This window comes from Hylobates moloch, unplaced genomic scaffold, assembly GCF_009828535.3.
Source record: "Hylobates moloch isolate HMO894 unplaced genomic scaffold, HMol_V3 SCAFFOLD_20, whole genome shotgun sequence".
Classification (NCBI taxonomy): domain Eukaryota; kingdom Metazoa; phylum Chordata; class Mammalia; order Primates; family Hylobatidae; genus Hylobates; species Hylobates moloch.
Window position 1 is genome coordinate 45,540,735 of NW_026652295.1, and position 21,521 is coordinate 45,562,255.

Genomic DNA, 21,521 nt, shown 5'->3' on the forward strand with positions numbered 1-21,521 from the left:
ACCTTAAGATGGGGCCGGTTCTGGGTTCTTCTCCCCTCCTTGACCAGGCACTGTCTGAACCCGCCAAAGGAGGGCCAATCAGAAAGAAGCATCTCCCGCCTTCCCTTGGGCCCGCCCCTAGCCTAATCCACGTAGGCCCAAGGGATATGAAACCCAGCACACCAGCAGCCCTCTCTCTTCTCTTCCTTCTCCGCTCAATACCTCCAATAAAGATCTCTTGACCGCGACCGGTGTAGTTTGGTCTCCGCCCAGCCCCTTTCAGTCTCTGTACAGAGGAGCTTCTTCTTTCTTTCTTCCCCCTTCTTTCTTGCCTGTTAAACTCTCCCCTCCTTAAAACCACTCCAGGTGTGTCTGTGTTGTTTTCTCCAATTAGACTGGAGACAAGACCCCTGGTGTCCCTCCACTCTTCGGAGCCATATCAATAAAACCACTACTGTGAAAAACAGCTTGACAGTCTATTTTAAAGTTAAACATACATTTACCATACTCCCCAACAATCCTACTCAGGTGTATTTACCCTGAAGAAATGAAAACTTAGGTCTGCACAAAAACCTGAATAGGAATGTTCATAGCTTTATTTATAATAGCCAGAAACTGGAAACAGTCCAAATGTCCTTCAATGTTTGAATAGTCAAAGAAACTATGGTACATCTATACCATGGAATACTACTCAACAATTAAAAAGAACAAACTTTATTTTTCTCTTTTTTTCCTGCTACAACAAAAGAAATTTTAAAATATTTTTGACAGACATGAGTGCTTGAAAAAGCTCTTAACTATTATGGAAATGAAAACAATAATTAATGTTAGTGTAACAGACCTCTAAATGTTAATACACTGGCAAAATAAAATAAACTTAAAATGAAAATGAATCTTAAAGCTCTGCTATCTCGGTAAGAACATTTACCTTCTATTTTTCTTTTTCTTTACAGGTGATAATGATTAAATACTGCTAATATAGTTTTTATATTAATGACACACTTTTTAAAATAGTCCATGAAATTTGTTCAAGTTCCTCATGGATGCTGGAAATTAGACCTTTGTCAAATGCACAGTTTGCAAACATTTTCCCCCATTCTGTAGGTTGTCTCTTTCCTCTGTTGATAGTTTCCTTTGCTGTATATATGCTCTTTAGTTTAATTAGATCCCATTTGTCAATTTTTGCTTTTGTTGCAATTACTTTTTCTTTGCCATGCAATCTTTGCCTGTTCTTATGTCCAAAATGGTGCTGCCTAGGTTGTCTTCTAGGGTTTTTATAGTTTTGGGTTTCACATTTAAGTGCTTAATCATCTTGAGTTGATTTTTGTATATGGTATGGGGAAGGGGTCTAGCTTCAATCTTCTGCATATGGCTAGTCAGTTATCCCAGCACCATCTACTGGATAGGGAGTCTTTTCCCCATTGTTTTTGTCAGCTTTGTCCAAGATCAGATGGTCTTAGGTGTGTGGCCTTATTTCTCGGTTCTCTCTTCTGTTCCATTGATCTATGCTTCTGTTTTTGTAAATTTACAAGAAAAAACAACCCCATTATGAAGTGGGCAAAGGATATGAACAGACCCTTTTCAAAAGAAGACATACATGCAGCCAACAATCATATGAATAAAAGTTCAACAACATAACTGATGATTAGAGAAATGCTAATCAAAACCACAATGAAATACTATCTCACATCAGTCAGAATGGTTATTATTAAAAAGTAAAAAAATAGCAGGTGCTGGTGAGGTTGTGGAGAAAAAGGAACGCTTATACGTTGGTTGGAGTAAATTAGTTCAACCACTGTAGAAATTGGTGTGGTGCTTCCTAAAAGACCTAAAAGCAGAAATACAATTTGACCCAGTAATACCATAACTGAGTATATCCTCCAAGGAATACAAACCATTCTATGATAAAGGCCAGGCACAGTAGCTCATGCCTGTAATCCCAGCACTTTGGGAAGCCAAGGTGGGCAGATGACTTGAGGTTAGGAGTTCGAGACCAGCCTGGGCTGGTCTCTACCAAAAATACAAAAATTAGCCAGGCATGGTGGCACACACTTGTAATCTCAGCTACTCGGGGGAGGCTGAGATAGCAGAATCACTGGAACCTGGGAGGCGGAGGTTGCAGTGAGCCGAGATCATGCCCCTGCACTCCAGCCTGGGCAACGGAGCGAGACTCCATCTCAATAGAAAAAAAAAAAAAGAAAAAGAAAATGTGGTACGTGTACACCATGGAATACGATTCAGCCACAAAAAAGACCAAGATAATCTCCTTTGCAGGAACATAGATGGAGCTGGATGCCATTATCCTTCGCAAACGAATTCAGGAACAGAAAACTAAATACCACATGGTCTCACTTATAAGTGGAGCTAAATGATAAGAACACATGGATGCATAGAGAACAACACACATTGGGGCCTATTGGAGGTTGGAGGATGGGAGGAGGGAGAGGATCAGGAAAAATAACTAATGGGTAATAGGCTTAATACCTGGGTGAAAAAATAATCTGTACAACATACCCCTATGACACAAGTTTACCTATTTAACAAGCCTGCACATGCACCCCAAACTTAAAAGTTTTGTTTTTTTTTTAAGTCCATGAAAATCTCACCTTAAGTATTTGTTTTGTTTTCTTCCTAACACAGATATACAAATTGGGACTCTTCATTCTGGGGAAAGCATCAAGTTCTCTCCAGCCCCATCCAGGTGAAGAATTTCAAAATCGTGAGTAAGGAGTCCTGATATGCAAAATAATTGTAGTCAGATCTCAAGGGAATTATGCTGAGTGAAATAAGGTCAATCTCAGAAGGCTATATCCTGTATGATGCCATTTATTTAACATTCTCTAAATCACAAAACTATAATGGTGGACACAGTTGCCAGGGTTTATGGTGGAAAGTAAGGTATGAGTATAAAGTTAGCAGAAGGAAATTTCTTTGTGTGAAGATACAATTCCATATTCTGATTATGGCGGTGGTTACCGAGTGAATCAATACATGTGATAACATTTCATATCCACCCCCAAAAAAGTACAGGTTAAAAACTAACATGAACTATGTTCTGTAGTTTTAGTTAGTAATATTGTACCAATGTCAATTTTCTGATTCTGATAAGGTCTGTGGCTACACCAGATATTATTCTTAGAAAAAGCTACGTGAAGAATAGAGAAACTATTAAAATAAAAAGCTAGGTGAAGGAAATAGAAACTCACTGTGAGATTTTTGAAACTTGTGTGTCTTACATTATTTAAAAGTACAAAATCTTTTACTGAGGACCCCCCACCCCAAAATTCAATTTCAGTTGAGTCCAGGTGAGAGGCTCTAGGAAAACAGGAATCAGATCCACTTTATTTGCCATTTTGTCTCCAGGATTTACCACCATGCCTGGCTCACTCATCTCTACAACAAGCTTTCCTGGCTATACCCTTTACTAGCTGTGTGACTTTAGGAAAGTAACTGTCTCTCTTCGCCTCAGATTCCTCATTAGTAGAATGGAAATAACAGACCCCACATCATAAGATTCAGGTTAAGACTGAAGAGTGAATAATGTCAAGTGCTTTGAATACTTTATAGGAAGAGTCTTTCCATGAGGGGACATATATCCTTTCTATCCTCTGAGTATGTGATATGCACAAAGGAACAGCATGACTGGGCCTCACGTCTTGTCTTGTAATGATAGTAAACAATAAGCCCGGGAAATGGTGGAACAACCAATTTATAAATGATATGAAATCCTTGCTTATAAAATCATATCTACCGTATGCCTATATTTTTCCTTTTGTTTTCTTCCCCTTTTCATCTTCCTTCCTCAAGCTTTGAAATGCGTGGAACTGCAAATATCAGCCCTTTTTGATGCAATTTTCTTTAAAATTAATAAGAAAGAAGGTTTACAGTACAGGGATCTTGCAATATTTTTCCTGGATTCATATTTAGATTCTGGCTTTCCTAATATCCTCTTCATATTACTATCACTTCACTCGGATACATTTGATGATGTTCATAAGTTTGTTCCTCTAAGTTGTGAATTCTTGAAGCCAGGATCATGCATTCATTTATTTAGTCAACATTGTAGTGACTGAACACCTACCATGTTCCAGGCATGGGTCTAGATGCTGAGAATACAGCAGTGAACTAATGCCTTGTTCTCATTGGTAGTTACAATCTTGTATCAAATTATTCTTTGTACTTCTAGCTTTTAACATAGTGCCTGGTAGTTGCTCAAATATTTCATGGATAGATGAGTGGAGTAATGAAATGAATGTTTCTGTGGGTGAGTGTACTATATTTAAACAGCAACAACAACAACAAAAAACCAATGCTATGAAATTGGCTGTTCTAAGTTTCTGGAAGCAGTGAGAAACAATTGTCATAGGATTCTTGGAAATGAGCTGTCTTTCTGCCTCTTCCTTCCCCATGAGATTTCCTGTTTGGCATGTTGCTGTGGATAAAGCAGTAGATGAGTGACAATGAGACAGTGCCAGTGCAGAACAGAAGTATCTCCTTTGGAGAGATGAACTGCTGAAGGATCCTGAAGAAATCTTTGATATTTTTCCTCACAGAGACGTTGATTATGAGAGATGTCTTTTTTTTTTTTTTTTTTAGACGGAGTTTCGCTCTTGTTGCCCAGGCTGGAGTGCAATGGCATGATCTAGGCTCACCGCAACCTCCTGCCTCCCGGATTCAAGCGATTCTCCCACCTCAGTCTCCCAAGTAGCTGGGATTACAGGCATGAGCCACCAGGCCCAGCTAATTTTGTATTTTTAGTAGAGACAAGGTTTTTCCATGTTGGTCACCTCAGGATCCGCCTGCCTCGGCCTCCCAAAGTGCTGGGATCACAGGCGTGAGCCACCGCACCTGGCCTGATTATGAGAGATTTCTGTGCTAAGAAATATAAAAAGATGTTTTGGCCAGAAATGAGCTACTCTGCCCCATCTCCCTAAATTTCGAACTTTGAATTCTATTTGAGCTTTGTATTACTTTTGTGTTTGTGATCTAAGCCCAAGAAAAGGATGTCAAATTCTCATGAAGAGGATGTGGAGGGATGGGGAAGGGGGCCGCTTCTCCTGGAGAGCAGGGCAAGAGGCTGATTCCCTTTGCAGGTTTTACCAAAATGCTCCTCACAAAGCTATTGCTAGCATTGTAAGTCTAGCGCATACGACTCTTACCTTGGGCTTCATCAGTGCACATTTCCTGGATGCCATAGAAACATTCTACAGTTTTTATTTACAACTTTTTGAATTCAATAATATATACAAACGATGTACTACTCACAACGCTCAAAAGAACAAATCATGACAAGAACATGCCCTTCTTTGCCTCGTACCTCCTTGCTAGGCCATTTTCCTTTCCTCGAGGCGCCCACTGGCATGTTTCTTATGAATCCTGGCAAGCTATTCTATGAATACCTGTACTGGAAATCCAAGACTCCAAAATCCAATGTGTTTCATGTAAACAGCTACTTCAAAGTCAAGTACAATAAAAGCCTTTTTAAAACTCAGTCCTTACTCAAATGAGTGGATTTCATTTTCTACTTACTTTCAAGAAAGGTAGTAAGAAAAGAAGCAAAACGAGATAGCTTGGAATCATAAAAGAGTGCTGACAGGGGCTAAGGTGACCAGGCTCCACCACTAACTAGCAGATGTGAGTCTATCTCCCCCACCAGAAAACCGCAGGGCTCTCCAGGTGATGTCCAAGGCTCCTTCCAAGGTAAGGACCTCAATTCTGCTCAACAAGAGATCACATCTTTTTTCTCAAGTCAAAGGCCAGCATAGGTACCTGTTACATCTGCAGTATTGCACAATGAGATTGCTGTGCCAAATGGCACAGTCTGAATCACTCATTATATCTCACTATATCTCTTTGAAAATTGGCATTCTATCAAATATAAATACAGTAACTTAAATCAGAATAACATCATTTCCCAAATATTCTTGACTAATAATACCCTATACATTATGCTAAAAACCATGAAGAACTGATTACTGTACTTGCAGATAGGTTCATCAATGCAATTGAGCTTTAAGGTGTTGCCTCATTAGTGCTTGGTGTGTATCAATTCTTAGCATAATCACATACATCTTACAGTAAGGTTATGGGTCCTAAAGCAAACATGCAGAGTCAAGTAGGACTGGCTATAGCAAAATCACTTTTTAATTACAGATCTTCAGGTTAACTCCTTGGAAGGTTTGTTCATCAGATCTTGGGTGAGGCTTGAGAAAGGCTCTGTTCCTAAGCTTTAAATACATCGTTCTCCAAGCTGACTATACACTGGGATCTCCTGGAGAGCTTTAAAAAATGCTGCTCAATCCCATTACTGGATATATACCCAAAGGAATATAAACCATTCTACCATAAACACACATGCATGCATATGTTCATTGCAGCACTACTCGCAGTAGCAAAGACATGGAATCAACTAAATGTCCATGTATGGTAAACTGGATAAAGAAAATGTGGTACATATGGAATGTGGTACCATGGAATACTACACAGCCATAAAAAAGGATGCTATCATGTCCTTTGCAGGAACACGGATGGAGCTGGAGGCCATCATCCTTTGTAAACTAACGCAGGAACAGAAAGCCAAACACTGCATGTTCTCACTTATAAGTGGAAGTTAAATGATGAGAACACATGGACACAAAGAGGGGAACAAGACACTGGGGCCTATTTGAGGTTGGATGGTGGCCAGGGGAGAGGATCAGAAAAAAATAACTATTAGATACTAGGATTAGTATAACATTTGGGTGGCAAAATAATCTGTACAATAAACTCCTATGACAAGAGTTTACACACACACACACACACGTATATATATATACACACACAACCTGAACATGGACCCCTGAACCTAAAGTAAACCTTTTTATTAAAGCTTCCCCTCAAATAAAAAAAAAAATTAAAAAATTTAAAATTAAAAAAAAAGTGCTGCTGCCTGAGTCCTATCTCCTGCGATTCTGACATTGTTGATCTTGTATATGGCCTGGGTATTGGGTCTCTCAAAGTTTTCCTGCTGATTTCAATCTGCAGTCAGAATTAAGACCCACTACTGTAGAATTTGCCCAAGATTGTCTGGTTCTGGAAATCTCGTTGGGTCATCAGAATTTGTTTACTTCTCTCACATGGAAGTGGTATAATCTCCCACATTAGTGCTACCCTTTGCATGAAACTGAGGCATAATTGGCCTGTTTCAGGCTACCCAGTGTTATCTCATGACCGGGAGCATCCACATCACCCAGGAGCTTGTTAGTAATGCAGCCTCAGGCCAGGTGCGGTGGTTCACACCCGTAATCCCAGCACTTTGCGAGGCCGAGGTGGGCAAATCACAAGGTCAGGAGTTCGAGCCCAGCCTGGCCAACATAGTGAAACCCCGTCTCTACTAAAAATACAAAAAAAAGTAGCCAGATGTGGTGGCAGGCGCCTGTAGTCCCAGCTACTTGGGAGGCTGAGGCAGAATTGCTTGAACCTGGGAGGCAGAGGTTGCATTGAGCCGAGATTGTTGCCACTGCACCCCAGACAGAGTGAGAGACTCCATCTCAAAAAAAAAAAAAAAGAAAGAAAGAAAGAAAGAAATGCAGCCTCAGCCCAGTCCCACAGAAACACCCAGGTGTTTCAGTTGCATATTCAAGGTTAGGGAGCACAACACAGTGGCCTCAAATTCTGCATTCCTAACACAATGCTTCCTAGTATTATGGATACTGCCGGTCCTCATCCACAGTGGCAAGGATCTAAAGCACTTTCTCTAAGTGTGGGAAACTCATTCTGGAATTCACCACAAACCTGAATTCTCTCCGAATCTGCCTTTTTAATTGACCGCTTATTCCCAGATGATTCTTATTTACATGAAAGTTTGAGAACCACTGATGCAGGCCCAACTTTTTCCCAGAGCAGGAATCATTCTCTTATTTGAAAAGCAGCTCAGTCTAATTGCACTTAGCCTCCATCAGCCTAGAGGAAAGTATATTACCCTCTAGAGAAAAATACATCATCTCTTCCTTAGCCCTTCAAATAACTGAAGCTAATCTTTCTCCTGTTGCCTGGTCTTCATTGTCAGGCTTAGATTTGGCAACAGTTGTTCCTGATTCTGTTTCTTACTCTTCTTGGTATCCCCCTATGTCCCCCCACACCCTGGAAACCTTTCACTTCAGCCATACTCCTCAAAGTAAGACAGCCCAAAGCTAGAGGAAAGCTCTAAAGTGTGCCACACAGTATACAAATGACACTATCATCGGCTCTCATCAGAACTTCTTATTTTTTAATAATGCATCTGGAGGTTCCATTCTTTTTAGAAAAGCTATATATCATGTGAGTTCAATATTAAGCTTTCATTTAACCACATCTCCTATGTTCCTTCCCCATGGATCATCAGCAGATGTCACCTCATTCCAATACTTTCACAAGTACTGACTGAACTTGCATGTAGGGCTTTACTTATAACCCAAATAAATTTCATCACTGTGATCGCTTGCCCACTATTTCAGCCAACAGGGAATTTCCGGCCACTGGTCCTAAATACATGGAACAGTCAGTCTTGGATTCAGACAGTCAGAAGACATGGATTCAAGTCTGATCTCTACAACTTTGCTATGGGCCTTAGGCAAGTTCTTTAGCCTTTATAAGCCTGTTTTTTAATCTATAAAATGGACACAATAATAGTACCTACCTTATAGTTGTGAGGATTCAATAAGGTAATATAAAAATCACTCTGTAAAGTATAAACCTGTGTAAATGTGAGTTATTAATGAAAGCATCCCAAGACAGAAGGTACAAATAACCCACAAACTTAACCATAATAACAATTCGTTCATTCTTTGTGTTTTCTACCCCCCACATGAAATTAGTGGCCGTTCTGAGATCCTCTGAAATGCAAACTCTGTCTCCTCCACTACCATCTGTGACTCTTTCTAGTTTACTTTCCCTCCTGATAAGAGTTCCTGTCTTTTATTGACAAAAGGCGGGGAAACCTGGTGTAAGAACCAGTGTAATCAAATACCAGGAGAGTTCTCTAGAAACCAACCATGTGGAAGTGGACGAAACCAGAAAAACCCTTTAATGTCGCTGACGTGGGTGTCCAAATGTTCAGGCAGGGCATCCACTTCCAGTTTCTCACTGAAAGAGGAACTTAAAATTGCTAAGGTTCTGGTTGTTGGAATTCTGTAGAGCCACGGTTCCTAAGCAAAGGGAGACATGCAATGAATATGATATGATAATATGATATGCTATAATGTATTCTACCAACATGAGATCTCACCCTGCCTCAACACCATGAGAGCCCTCTGAACTTATTCAGGAACAATGAGGTATCTACCCATTTCCTATAATAAGGACAATCTCAAAAACTGAATTCTCAGATTTAACCCAAAAGACTAGGAAATGCTTGGTAGTTTTCACTAAAGTCCTTCCCTACGAACTTCCAGGTACCTTTCCAAACACAAATCTATAGAATTGTAGAATACATTATAGCATATCATATATCATATCATATTCATTGCATGTCTCCCTTTGCTTGGGAACCGTGGCTCTACAGAATTCCAACAACCAGAAACTTCGCAATTTTAAGTTCCTCTTTCAGTGAGAAACTGGAAGTGGATGCCCTGCCTGAAGTCTTTGCTAATTTCCAAGATTTACAGATTAGAATAGCTGAGGTTTTTAGAACACACATACTTTTGCAAAAGACTAATCAAAGAGTCACAACTAGAGGACACGTACAAAGCAAGAAATTTAACGATTAAATACACTCGGACTACTTAAGTAACAAACACCTAATGTTTATTAATAAATTAGTACACTTGAAGGCATTTTTCTGATACCGGTCCTTCACCACTACCCACAAACCCCACCCACACAAAGGGAGTCCATGCCACCTTTGCATTGGAACCTGGCAACTGAGCATTAGAAGGTACATTTGTAAATGGGAGCATAGTTGCAGATATATCAGACGAGGGTTCTTACAGCTGCAGCCATTTTTAATTAAAGTAATTGGTGAAGGAATCCCACCAAGACCAAGGCCTTGAGAGCAGATTGGACCTATTGACTATGTGTATATAAAAAACGAGACATCTTTTAAAGCAAAGCTGGGCAAATTCTCTATGGAAAGGGTGCCACCGGCACTTGATTTTGACTTTCCAAAGTGCGGCAAGGTGTTCCAGAACAGCTCAATTCCTAAAAGGTGAAGTTCAAGTTCTTTGGTGGCCCAGTTGTCAAGCCACTTAAATAGCAAATCCCGATGGCTTGAGGATTTCATTTCTCCAGCCCAGAGCATATTAGCACAAGAAGAGTACAAGTAATCAAGCATTCTACACGGTGTCCAGGTGAAAACCATACAATCAGCAATAGTGTGGTCATGTTTCAGCCATGAATATGAACTATACAAGACATATTTAAAAGATAACTCAAAGTTGAATTGCATTACAGTAACTCAATGGGGTCAAAAATTTTCTTAATCTTTAAGAAAATTTATAAAGGACAAACAATAATAAAAATAGTAATAATATTTGTTTTTAAAAAGTAGGTGTGAATGTTAAGAGACATAAAGACTGCTTCTAGGATTCACAAGATGCCATTATACTTTTAAGAAGTTAAGAGCCTCACAGTCCAGTGTGTGGGAAAAGTCACACTGCATTTATGGTAAGTTAGGTAAATTTAAAGTGCACAGAACAATCTTGAAAATACATAAGAAGGCATAATGGAGAAAATATGGAACTTAAAAAACTTTAGTGGTGGGTATTTCACAACAGTTACACCTCGCAAAGGCTTATAAACCAACTTCCCAGAAGAGTTATTAAAAAAAAAAAAAAAGAGAGAGAGAGAAAGAACTCAAGCACTGGCCATATACTCTGTTAAACACACACACATACACACACACCCCAAACAACAAAAATCAGAAACAGAAGAAAATTAAAAAACCACCCTGCCACTAAATTGAGTAATTTCCAGAATGCAGTATCCCTATGTTCTATAGCAGGTCAGGAAGATGGCTATAAACAGAGTCCAGGAGGGTCTGGCTGGCTTCCTGGCTCTTGACTCCAATAATTTCGAATAGCCGGTCCAGTTTGTCCTCAGCCTGGGGAATCTCTTCAATCACCCGCAGCTCCTCAGGATTTAGAAAGTGGAGCATGTCATCAAAGATAGGCTGCAAGTCACAGGGGTCCAGGCGTACCTGCCGCAACACTGTGTCCTTCTTTTCTGCAGAGAAGAGAGGGAAGCAAAGACACTGGTAAGGTGACTGTACTGGCAAGGCCTGGAGGAAGGACAGCAGGGTCCTAGAGAGAGAGACATCTATTTCCCTCCCAGCCTATTATTCTCCATCCTCCATTACAGTGAGAGAGTGATCCTCTGGCACATTCAGAACAACACAAGAGTTTTTACTTGCATTGCACGTGTAAGAGAGCAAACAAGATCTGCCTGGTAGAGATCAAAGTCTTGCTTGAATGGCTTGCTGAGGTATCATTAATGTGACATTTTCCTAGACTTAAGTAACTTCTAAATTATTTTAGAATTCAGAAGGTGAATGGTGAGATACTCAAAGAAACAAAAACAAAAAACTAGAAAACCTTTACTGCTTTCCCTATCTGTAATGTGTTTACTAAACTAAGATATATACAGGCCCACCCCTTTTCTAAATGATCAAAAATTCCAAGACAACGTAGTCTACTTATGTGACTTTCTGATTACATTGGAATATTTTAGAACTAAACTGCTGAGAGAGTAAAAGCACATAAATAAGAAAATATTACTTCTTCTCAGGTCATACCTTACATTGGGGTGAGGAACTATAACTTTTATTACTATTATAAAGCACTTTTTCTAAAATGTTATAACAAAATATAAACTAAAATATAAATATTTATGTAAATGTAAAATAGATTAATATAAATATATAAAGTATATAAATTATAAATATGTAAATATAACATTATAAATACATAAAATATCAAATATAACCCTTTCACTAAAATATAACTGGAATTACCCAAAACTAGAAAATTTCTTTAAAAACTGTCATAGTGTATGCTAATTCCCTACCCTGATATTAAAAATTAAAAGTTGCGAATTCTTTGCCAAAACTACCAATCCATAATGTTTAAAATATTGGTATTTGCAATGTAGTTTAACAAAGTGGATTTTAGGGTATTTTTAAGTCACTAAAACCTGTAGTTTTCTTCTTTTTGAGACAAAGTTTTGCTCTTGTCACCCAGTCTGGAGTGCAGTGGCACGATCTCAGCTCACTGCAACCTCCGCTCTCGGGTTCAAGTGATTCTTTTGCCTCAGGCTCCGCGTAGCTGGAACTACAGCGGACTAATTTTTCTTTTTTTTTAGTAGAGATGGGGTTTCACCATGTTGGCCAGGCTCATCTCTAACTCCTGGCCTCAAGCAATCCGCCAACCTCGGCTTCCCAAAGTGTTGGGATTACAGGCGTGAGCCACCGTGCCCGGCTAGAATCACTTTATCAATGACGCTCAAGCTTGGACATTGTGCCTACTATATGGATATGGTGCCAGCCAGAGCCTGGGCTTATAAAGAGGCAAATGAGGCACTCGACCCTGGTGCAAAATTTAAGGTGGCACCAAAAAACTCAGTAGTCAAGTTATATTTTAATGAAATAGGTTTTTTTTGGCTTAGGGTTTGTTTGTTTTTGAGACATGGGTCTTGCTCTGTTACCCAGGTAAGAGAGTGGCACAAACTCCTGGGCTCAAGGGATCCTCCTGACTTAGCCTCTGGAGCAGCTGGGACTACAGGTGCACACCACTATGCTTGGTTAATTTTTAATTTTTTTGTAGAGACCATGTCTTGCTTTGTTGCCTAGGTTGGTCTCGAACTCCTGGCTTCATGTGATCCGCCCACCTCGGCCTTCCAAAGTGCTCGGATTACAGGCGTGAGCTGCTGTGCACGGCCTAAAACCTGTACTTCTGCCTCTCAAGATAAGTTCAACTTTAAATCTTTGGATACAGCAAGCTTGGTAAATAGTTTTCAAAAATCTTGCCAGACTACATTTTATCAGGCCTTCCCCGAAACACACATTTGATAGCATCATGAGGATAAAGGGTGGCCGATAGCTCTCCACGAGGCAGCGTGAGCTGTAAAGATTTCGGAGGCGTGTCTTCGCCAGCCAATGGCGAGGTTTCTCTCGGGCCAGCGTATCTTGAAGTTTTGGACTGGTCTTCCCTGGGCAGGTAATTCAGATGACTCAACTCTCAGCTACAACTGGACTGTGGACGGGGAGGGACAAATCCCAGGGGCTCTTTGGGGGGTTTAAGTGTGTGTGCGAGGTCTGCTGAGATGCCTGTACCTTTGGTAATAAAGGAACCGTTCCTGCTCAGCGCGGAGGAGCCGCTGGATGTAGAGTCACAGCGGAGAAGGGGCTCCGACTCATCCACGAAGAAGCCCTTGTTCTTGTCCTGGGGGGAAGGCTCCACCGTCAGGAGAGCGGAATTCTCAAGTTTCGCGTTGGGGCTGGGGATGGGGCTCGGGCTAAGCGGGCTGGGGCTCATCGGGAGAGCCAGTTTGTCCGTTTCCAGCTGTTGGAGGGAAATTTCTTTTATTATATATAGAAAAAAAACAGTAAAATTAAAATCCCTCCTCAGAGGCTTTTTTTGTTCCATTTAATATTTTATATATACATCCTCTCATTTCAGTTGACCATAACTTATTTATATGATTGCTAGACACACACACAGACTTTTAAACCCTTCAAAAATACAGTGAGGATATGCATGAGTACTAAAAACTGGACGGCATATGAACCAAGGTATTATCTCAGGTGAGTAAGAGGGAGCATGGGTGTAAGGAGAAAGATCCCCGATTTAAAATATAATTTTGTAGAGCTGAAAGGAGTCTTAGATATAATTTAGTATTATGACTGAATGAATTACGCCACCTCCATGTTGAAGCCCTGACCCGCAGTACCTCAGAATGTGACTACAGGGAGAGAGGGCCTTTAAAGAGGTAATCGCGGTAAAATGAGGTCATTAGGGTTGGCTACACTCCAATGTAACTAGTGTCTTTAATAAAAAGAGGAGATGAGGACACAGCTGCACACAGAGGGAAGACACAGTGAAGACATGGTGAGAAGGCAGCCATCTACAAGCCAAGAGAGAGACCTCAGAAGACACCTTGGTCTTGGCCTTCTGAGGCTCCAGAATTGTGAGAAGATCAATTTCTGCTGTTTAAGCCACGCAGTCTGCGGTCCTTTGTTACTACAGCACTTGCTGACTCTTACACTCAGCTTCACAGGGAAGGAAACTGGGGCCTGGAGAAGTGAAGTGACTTTCCTAACTAAGGGCCAACAGGGAAGTCACAGAACTAAAACTAGACCCCAGGTTTTCTGACTCCCATTTCAAACTAGCTCAGGAAAAAAAAACTGCTAAAATTAAGAATGAGAACAGGAGAAAATGAGAGGTGTCAGTGGCTGCGAGGAGAGGGTAATGACCGAAAGGACAGAACAGAGACTGTGAAGATTGCATTCTGGAGTGGGGAGGTCAGAGAGACAATAACAAACACACAAGATGGTTTCAGATAAAGATGGTGAGCTTCACCACCACTCTGGCTGGTGGGTGGAGAATGGATTTTAGGGAGGCAAGAATCAAAGTAGGGGGAGAGTTAGGACACTCCTACAGTGGCTACATACAGTATGACTGTGGCTTGTACTGGGGGTGTGCCCTGGAGATACGGGGAAGTGATAAGTGATGTGACCTCATTTTACCAGTGAAGTGACTGGGGCCCAAAGAGGGCACACAGCTACTGGGAGAAAGCCAGTGCTCAACTCAGGCCTGCTTGACATCTCCATTTGGCCCTTTCATTTGAGAAAATACATCAGAACTCTGGCAGGCACTTGTGGCCTCTCCTAGTAATTGACTTTATCTTTTTATTGGCTCTTCCGGCATGGATAAAAAAACCTGGGAGCCAGCTGGCCAGATCACACAGAGCAGGGTTCAGGGAATGATGGGCACTCTCCCCAAGCTGTTAATCACTCCTTAGAATCCTCATCCCTTCACTCACACACTTCCAGTAAAATGTTTTCAAGCTCTTCGATGAAGATATTGATATTTCAAAGTATTACATGGGAGAGTTATATAAGGCACAAAGCAAACACAACTGCTTCTTTTACAAATTTTAAGGCCTGAGAAATTCTTGCAACTGATTGCAGATTGTGAAGATAACTGATTACTGCACATGTCTAATGTTCCAACAGCATTTTTCCTCTGAACCACCACCCACGCCCTGCTGTTGCTTCCAGGGCAAGTTTCAGACTTGGGAAACATGCATACCTAGCAGTCCCTTTCTGATCTACAGACAAATGTTACGTAAATGCTTGTAAAATGTTAATTCCATAGGCCCTGGCACGTGCCCCTCCTCCTTGAAAACGCACATGGCCATTCATGCCAACACACTTTTTTAATTCACTCAGTTAGACTAAGAACGCTTGTCTACATCCTGGTTCTCAGGGACAATACATTGGAAGACATGGTCAGTCAATATAGTACACTGTTCTTGCTTAAAAGGAAATTTCCACCCACAAATCACATGCCAACAAACTAAAAAGTCCACCCACCTGTTTCCTAAATTCATTTGAAAACCTGAAATGTTTAATTTTCCTCCCAATTTCGCCAAAAGGTCCTATTAGTAAAAATTAAGCACATGATTTCCAACATAATTGGAAAGACAGAATGCTGAACTGACGCTCTCCTGTAATTAACAATGAGTCAGGTGATATGAAAATGCCCCTACAAATGGTATTAGCATCACAACAGAGCTCATAAGCATCACTAAAGCCAGAGACCATTTTAAAATCATCTTTCTAGAAAATCTACTCAGTTACTAACTATAAGTATCTCTTACTTTGTGCAACAATAGCCGGTTGCATTCTGACTTCATCTGAAGTTGTTTTCATTTTTTCCCAAAAGAAAAAAAAATGCTCGTAGAAATTTCTTTCCTTGCTTTACCATAATATATACAATATCCATCAAAGCTGGTTTGCAGTACTGCTACCGTACTAGGCATTGTGTTACTTCCACTTTCTAATCAGAACAGTGAGTCATCAGAATATGTGGAATAAATTAATTCCTTGTTTTATTAATTCTGAAAGTTCATGGTTCAATATTCTGAGTTTATAGCCAATGAAGAACACCCACGATAAGATTTAGATACTAAAGAGAAGACAAATACTCTAAACAAGAAAGCCATATTTCCAGAGAAGAGGAGGCTCTTATAAAAACTTTGAGCATAAACTTACCAAGATACTCATAAAATAAAATAATTTATTTCCTAAGGTTCTTTGAGCTTTCCAAATTCTCTATATCTTTAGGCTGGGCATGGTGACTCACACCTATTTTTTTTTGTTCCATTTATTATTTTATATATACATCCTCCCATTTCAGTTGACCATAACTAGTTGACCTATAATACTAGCACTTTGGGAGGCCGAGGTGGGTGGATCACTTGAGGTCAGGAGTTCAAGATAAGCCTGGGCAACATGGTGAAACCCTGTCTCCACTAAAAATACAAAAATGAGCCATGGTGGCAGGCGCCTGTAATCCCAACTACTTAGGAGTCTGAGGCAGGAGAATCGCTTGAACCAGGGAGGTGGAGGTTGCAGTGAGCCGAGATCGTGCCACTGCACTCCAGCCTGGATGACAGAGTGAGACTCTGTCCCCAAAAAAAAAAAGAAAGAAAAAAAAGAAAAAAGACATTAACTTTTACAGCTAGAAAATCAATAAATGTTGTTTATAAAAGCAGTCACCACCGATAAGTATATTTTCCTTCTGCTATCTTGAAAATGTTGTGGCTGCAGCAGCTCTTATTTATATGGGTAGCCAAGAAACAGGGTAGCAGGAAGATTATCAATGTGGCTGAGCTCCTCTCTACACTTTTGTGAAATGTCCGTGGAGGTGGTATTCATATATGCCCTAACTTATTTCATTAAGGCAGATATTAAGAAAACGTGGCCTGTAAAGGCAATGTATCTGTCACTTATTTGAAGCTCCTTTGGAGAAACTTGAAAACTACAGTTCTTTTTTGCCTACTGCCGTGACACAATCCTAACTTGCAAGACTCACGTGAGAAATGAGGTGGGGACAGTAAATAGACCAAAATGGCAGGGGGCATGGAGAGCTCCCAAAGCAGCCCAAAAGAGAACAATTCTATTTGGTGAACTTCAAGAGCATGGCATTTCTTTCAGCCGAACAAGTTCCAAATTTCCTTCTGCTTAGTTTCCATGCAAACACACTTAGTCCTTCCAGATACTTATTAGTCCCAACTGATAAGGGAAGAAAGAGAAATGGTTCAACTTACTCAAGGCTGAGTCACACCTAAAGCTCTGGTGCTGACCTAACAATTTTCCTTTCCGAGCACCTCTACCACTGAGTACAAGGAACCATCCAAATGGATTCGGTAAACAGACTACTGCTTTGGGAATCTGAATATCTCTGGGCTACTGAGTTTGGTAGCAGTGTTTATGAGAATAATGATTTAACTTGTATCTGGATTGTATTGCAATGAGCCATGACTGTCATCATTGCCCTTCCCCGTTTCCAGCTGTGTCCTTGCCAACCCTACATTCCCGCACCAACCAGACTTCTAAAAAACTGAAGTACCCACTCGGGTGCTTAACCAAATCAAAATTGGAAACTGAGGCCGGGCGCAGTGGCTTACACCTGTAATCCCAACACTTTGGGAGGCCAAATTGGCAGATCACTGTAGGTCAGGAGTTCAAGACCAGCCTGGTCAACATAGCGAAACCCTGTCTCTACTAAAACTACAAACTACAAAAATTAGCCGGGCATGGTGGCACATGCCTGTAATCCCAGCTGCTCAGGAGGCTGAGGCAGGAGGATTGCTTGAACCCGGGAGGCGGATGTTGCAGTGAGGCAAAATTGCGCCACTGCACTCCAGCCTGGGCGACAGAGCAAGACTCCATCTCAAAAAAAAAAAAAAAAAGGAAAGAAAGAAAAGGAAACTGAAGCTCAAAAATAATTCTCCACTTCTAATATCAAACTGAAAAATCACTTCCCTGTTTACTGGCCTTTCCTGAGATGACACACTGGTGGGAGGTTGCAGTATTCCCCTAGCCCCGGGGATGGCAGAGCCATGGATGGTAAAGGAAAATCCTTCCAAGTTTTATTCATGACAAGGGTGGTAAATAAATGAAATAAGATTTTGAGGCAGCAAGATCTGGCAGCATTCCTGAGTAGACTGAGAGCAGGAACAGGCGAGAACTCCAGCCTCAGCTGCCATCTGTGTGGCATGCACTTCATGTTCCCCATAGTCAGCTTCTAAAAATCAAAGTCATGAAAATCCTGGAAAAAGCACTGCAAGAAAAGAGAGAAGACATAACACTAACTAGCTGTGTGGCACTAGGAAAACCACTTCCCTCATCAGACCTGTGGTCTCACTTCTAACCTAAATAGGTTAGACCAGGTCACTTCTGTGTTCCTTTCATTCAAATTATGTCTTATTTATTGATGGTCTTACTGTTGCTATTTCATTCTCCTCATGCCCTAATCCCCCACTTCAATTCTCTTTTCCCCTTCCAAGTTAACCCCAACTGAACTACCTACTCAACCAAAGTTTACCACAAAGTTATTTTCAATTACTACCCAATTACAATCTCCCTGTGGTTGCACAATCTGTTTTCATAAAACTAATTAATGACTTTGATGCATCAGTGACCCCCTGAAATGAAGCATTAATTGCCTAGCCTGGATGCTGTTTGCCAGCCTGCTAAAATGGTTCAATTTAACCAACCCCTTGGCTCCTGACACTACCCAGTTCAATACCACGAGGCCCCTTTTCCCTAATATAACTAGATATGCCTGATAGTCCCCAGCAGAAAGCTCCTTAAAGTCACTGTTTTGATTTGATTTTCCCTCCAGACCTCATTCAACACTTAGAAAGAAGGAAGAGTTCTATGTTACATTTGTGAGAATCTCTATCACTTTAATAATGGTTTTTAAAAGCCCATTTGCTAAATCTAACTGAAACTTACTGCTTTTCCATATGAGGTAATAAAAAGAGACCTGAAGAAATAAGCCATTGCCAATACTGTACTAGGTGATTCAGCAGAAAATATCTGTGATTCATTTGCTGCTAAGGAAGTTGTATCAGCCCCATTTTACAGATGAGGAAACTGAGGCTCTAAGAGGTAATAACTTGCCCCAAGCCATAGAACCAGGATTCAAGACCAGGTCTGTCTAGTTTCAAAGTTACCCTCTTTGCTGCCATGTCACTTCCCTGTCTGGACCCCACAGCATTTAGAGAAAATTTACAAACCCTGTTAAACTGATTACAAGCGATCACATGACCACAAGGCATTGCCCAAGCCCCTCCGCCAGAGTGAAGGGGGTGAGGTGAGATCTGCAAGTACCTGGGACTCAATGGCAGATTTACACTCCAGCTGGATGACTGCCCTGAGATAAATATGAGAGATTCTGTAAATACCAGATACCTCAACTGTAGCCAATAACTTTGTTTTCTATTGAAAATATTTCAGACCCCAACAGACCAGTGGCTGATTAAAAAAAAAAAACAAATTCAATTTCTACTAAAGGTTTATCTCAAAGGAATTCTAGTCGCAAATAAATATAAAATTACAACTATTTAAGAATTATGATATTATCTCAAGCCTGTTTCCCCTGCTCTCCCAGCTGCCCACATAATCAAAATCAAATTAGACTTCAAGACCTTCTATAGGCCTATACAGGCATATAAGATTGGGCTCTGGGAGGAAAAAAAGCATATTTTCTTTGCCAGAAAAGTATTTCTTGATATCTGAATCTATGTGGTCTTTAGAGAAGAGGAATTCAGATAATAAGAAATGCTTTCTTATTCAAATCTCTGTGGTTCTAGGATTTCAGATATAAATGAGGGTTCATATAATGAGGTTACCAGCCTGATCACAAAACAATTTATCTGAATCTATTCAATTCCTAAGTTCGGACACTGTAGAATACTTGTATATAATGATTTCTCCCTTAAAAAATAAAAACAAATACATCACCCTAAAAAAGAAGTTTCAGATGATGAGAGACAATGATTTTAAAATTATTCTTCTGAGTGTGAATTCTTGTTCAATTCAATCCAGAGTAAGGGGTCTTGGCAAGTAGAACCCAAATATACCCAAATTTTCTTTTGCAAACAAAAATCTTAAGAGGCAAATGGAAAAATGCTGATTTCTAAATGCTTGAAAGAAGGATTATCAGTTATAAGAAACTTAGAGAAAGTCTTCGAAACGGGAATATGGACTGGAAAGGTATACATACATAGATAAAGCAAATATGCCAAAATGTGAATAACTATTGAATCTAGATGGTAGATTTATTATTTGTTGTAATGTGCTTCCAAATTTTCTTTGCTTCGTAAGTCTTCTCTTAAAACGTTATTTTAAAAAATTAAAGTGAAGGGCCAAGAGTCAAGTAACTTTAAGACAAAAATTCCCCAAACTTTTCCTGGGCTTCTGATTGTTGAGTTAAAACCTCTTGTTTTCTTTCCTTCTTTCTTCTTCTCCTGCACAGCCCAGACTTTAGTACATGAAGCATGGAGGTGCTTCCACTGCATAAGTAGGGAACAGCACCAACACTTAAATCTAAATTGTCAATTGCCAAGTGGACAGCGAGGGCCATCTGCTGTCTAGAGCTCCCTGGGATCACTGGATGTCATGGGATGGAAGAAGGAACAGGAGCACAATACCAAGATGTTATGCTCAGCTTCCTTGGGAGCCCCCAATCCAGACCACAGACAGGGCATAGGTGAGTGAACCTTAAGCTGGGAGCCAGTGCAGAGCCTGCAGAACAAACTCACCCACCCTCAGGGGAATCTCAGGATTCACCTGGCCAAAAAAATGCCAAAACCACTGGGGAATTATTTTCAAAAACACTCCCACTCACCCTAGATCTGTTCAAGCACAGAATAATGAAAAGGTTGTTTCAACTGCAACCTTACTTAAGGCATATGAAGTTAGACTAGGTTAGCTGATCACGGTGGGTTTCTCGCTTAAATACCCCAAACTCAAATCAAGGTAGTTGGCTGTAATTTTCTGTATATACCTCGTCTTAGAATTCTCATCACTTCTAAGAGTTAATTTCAAAATTGAGCCCCAAAGTCTATAAATCCACCCCCACTTAAGTCAAAGTGTCAATAGCCAATGCTTGCCCTAAGCAGGAGAGCTGTGCCTTTCCTGTATGTACAGGAGAAAAGCCACAACAAATAGTGCTGCACAAAGCTGCCAAAGCTGGTAAGAACCAGCTGGCTCCGGAGGGAGGGAAAAGGGGAGGCAGCCCCACCCCGCTGCCGGCGCAGGTGTCTGCAAGCTGTCCAGGCTGCTGACATCAACGGTAGTGGTGTTGCAGCCCTGAGCTGCCTCACTGACTAGATTTCTCAAAAAGAGGAAGTGAGGACAGTGAATAAGTGGGTTCTGTTGGTTCAGAACTGGAGCCCACTCACGTTTGAATATATTGCCAAGACTTTTAAGAGCTCAGCACCATCGGAACATGAGGAGATCATGCTCCGTTGGAAATTCCTTAGGTTTCCCTAAACTTCTATTGGAAAATTTTTCC

At 40.7% G+C, this 21,521-nt stretch overlaps 1 protein-coding gene across 1 annotated transcript in view; it reads right to left on the reverse strand.

The window, feature by feature from the left end:
- Positions 1–9,736: 9,736 nt before the first annotated feature.
- Positions 9,737–21,521, reverse strand: part of TNFRSF21 (TNF receptor superfamily member 21) — a 77,360-nt gene continuing 65,575 nt past the window's right edge. The window contains exons 5-6 of the mRNA XM_032140717.2: positions 13,262–13,490; positions 9,737–11,157 (exon numbers count right to left, since the gene is read on the reverse strand). Coding sequence (XP_031996608.1) covers positions 10,928–11,157; positions 13,262–13,490 — 459 coding nt within the window. The 3' untranslated portion in view covers positions 9,737–10,927. The remainder of the gene's footprint in view (positions 11,158–13,261; positions 13,491–21,521) is intronic.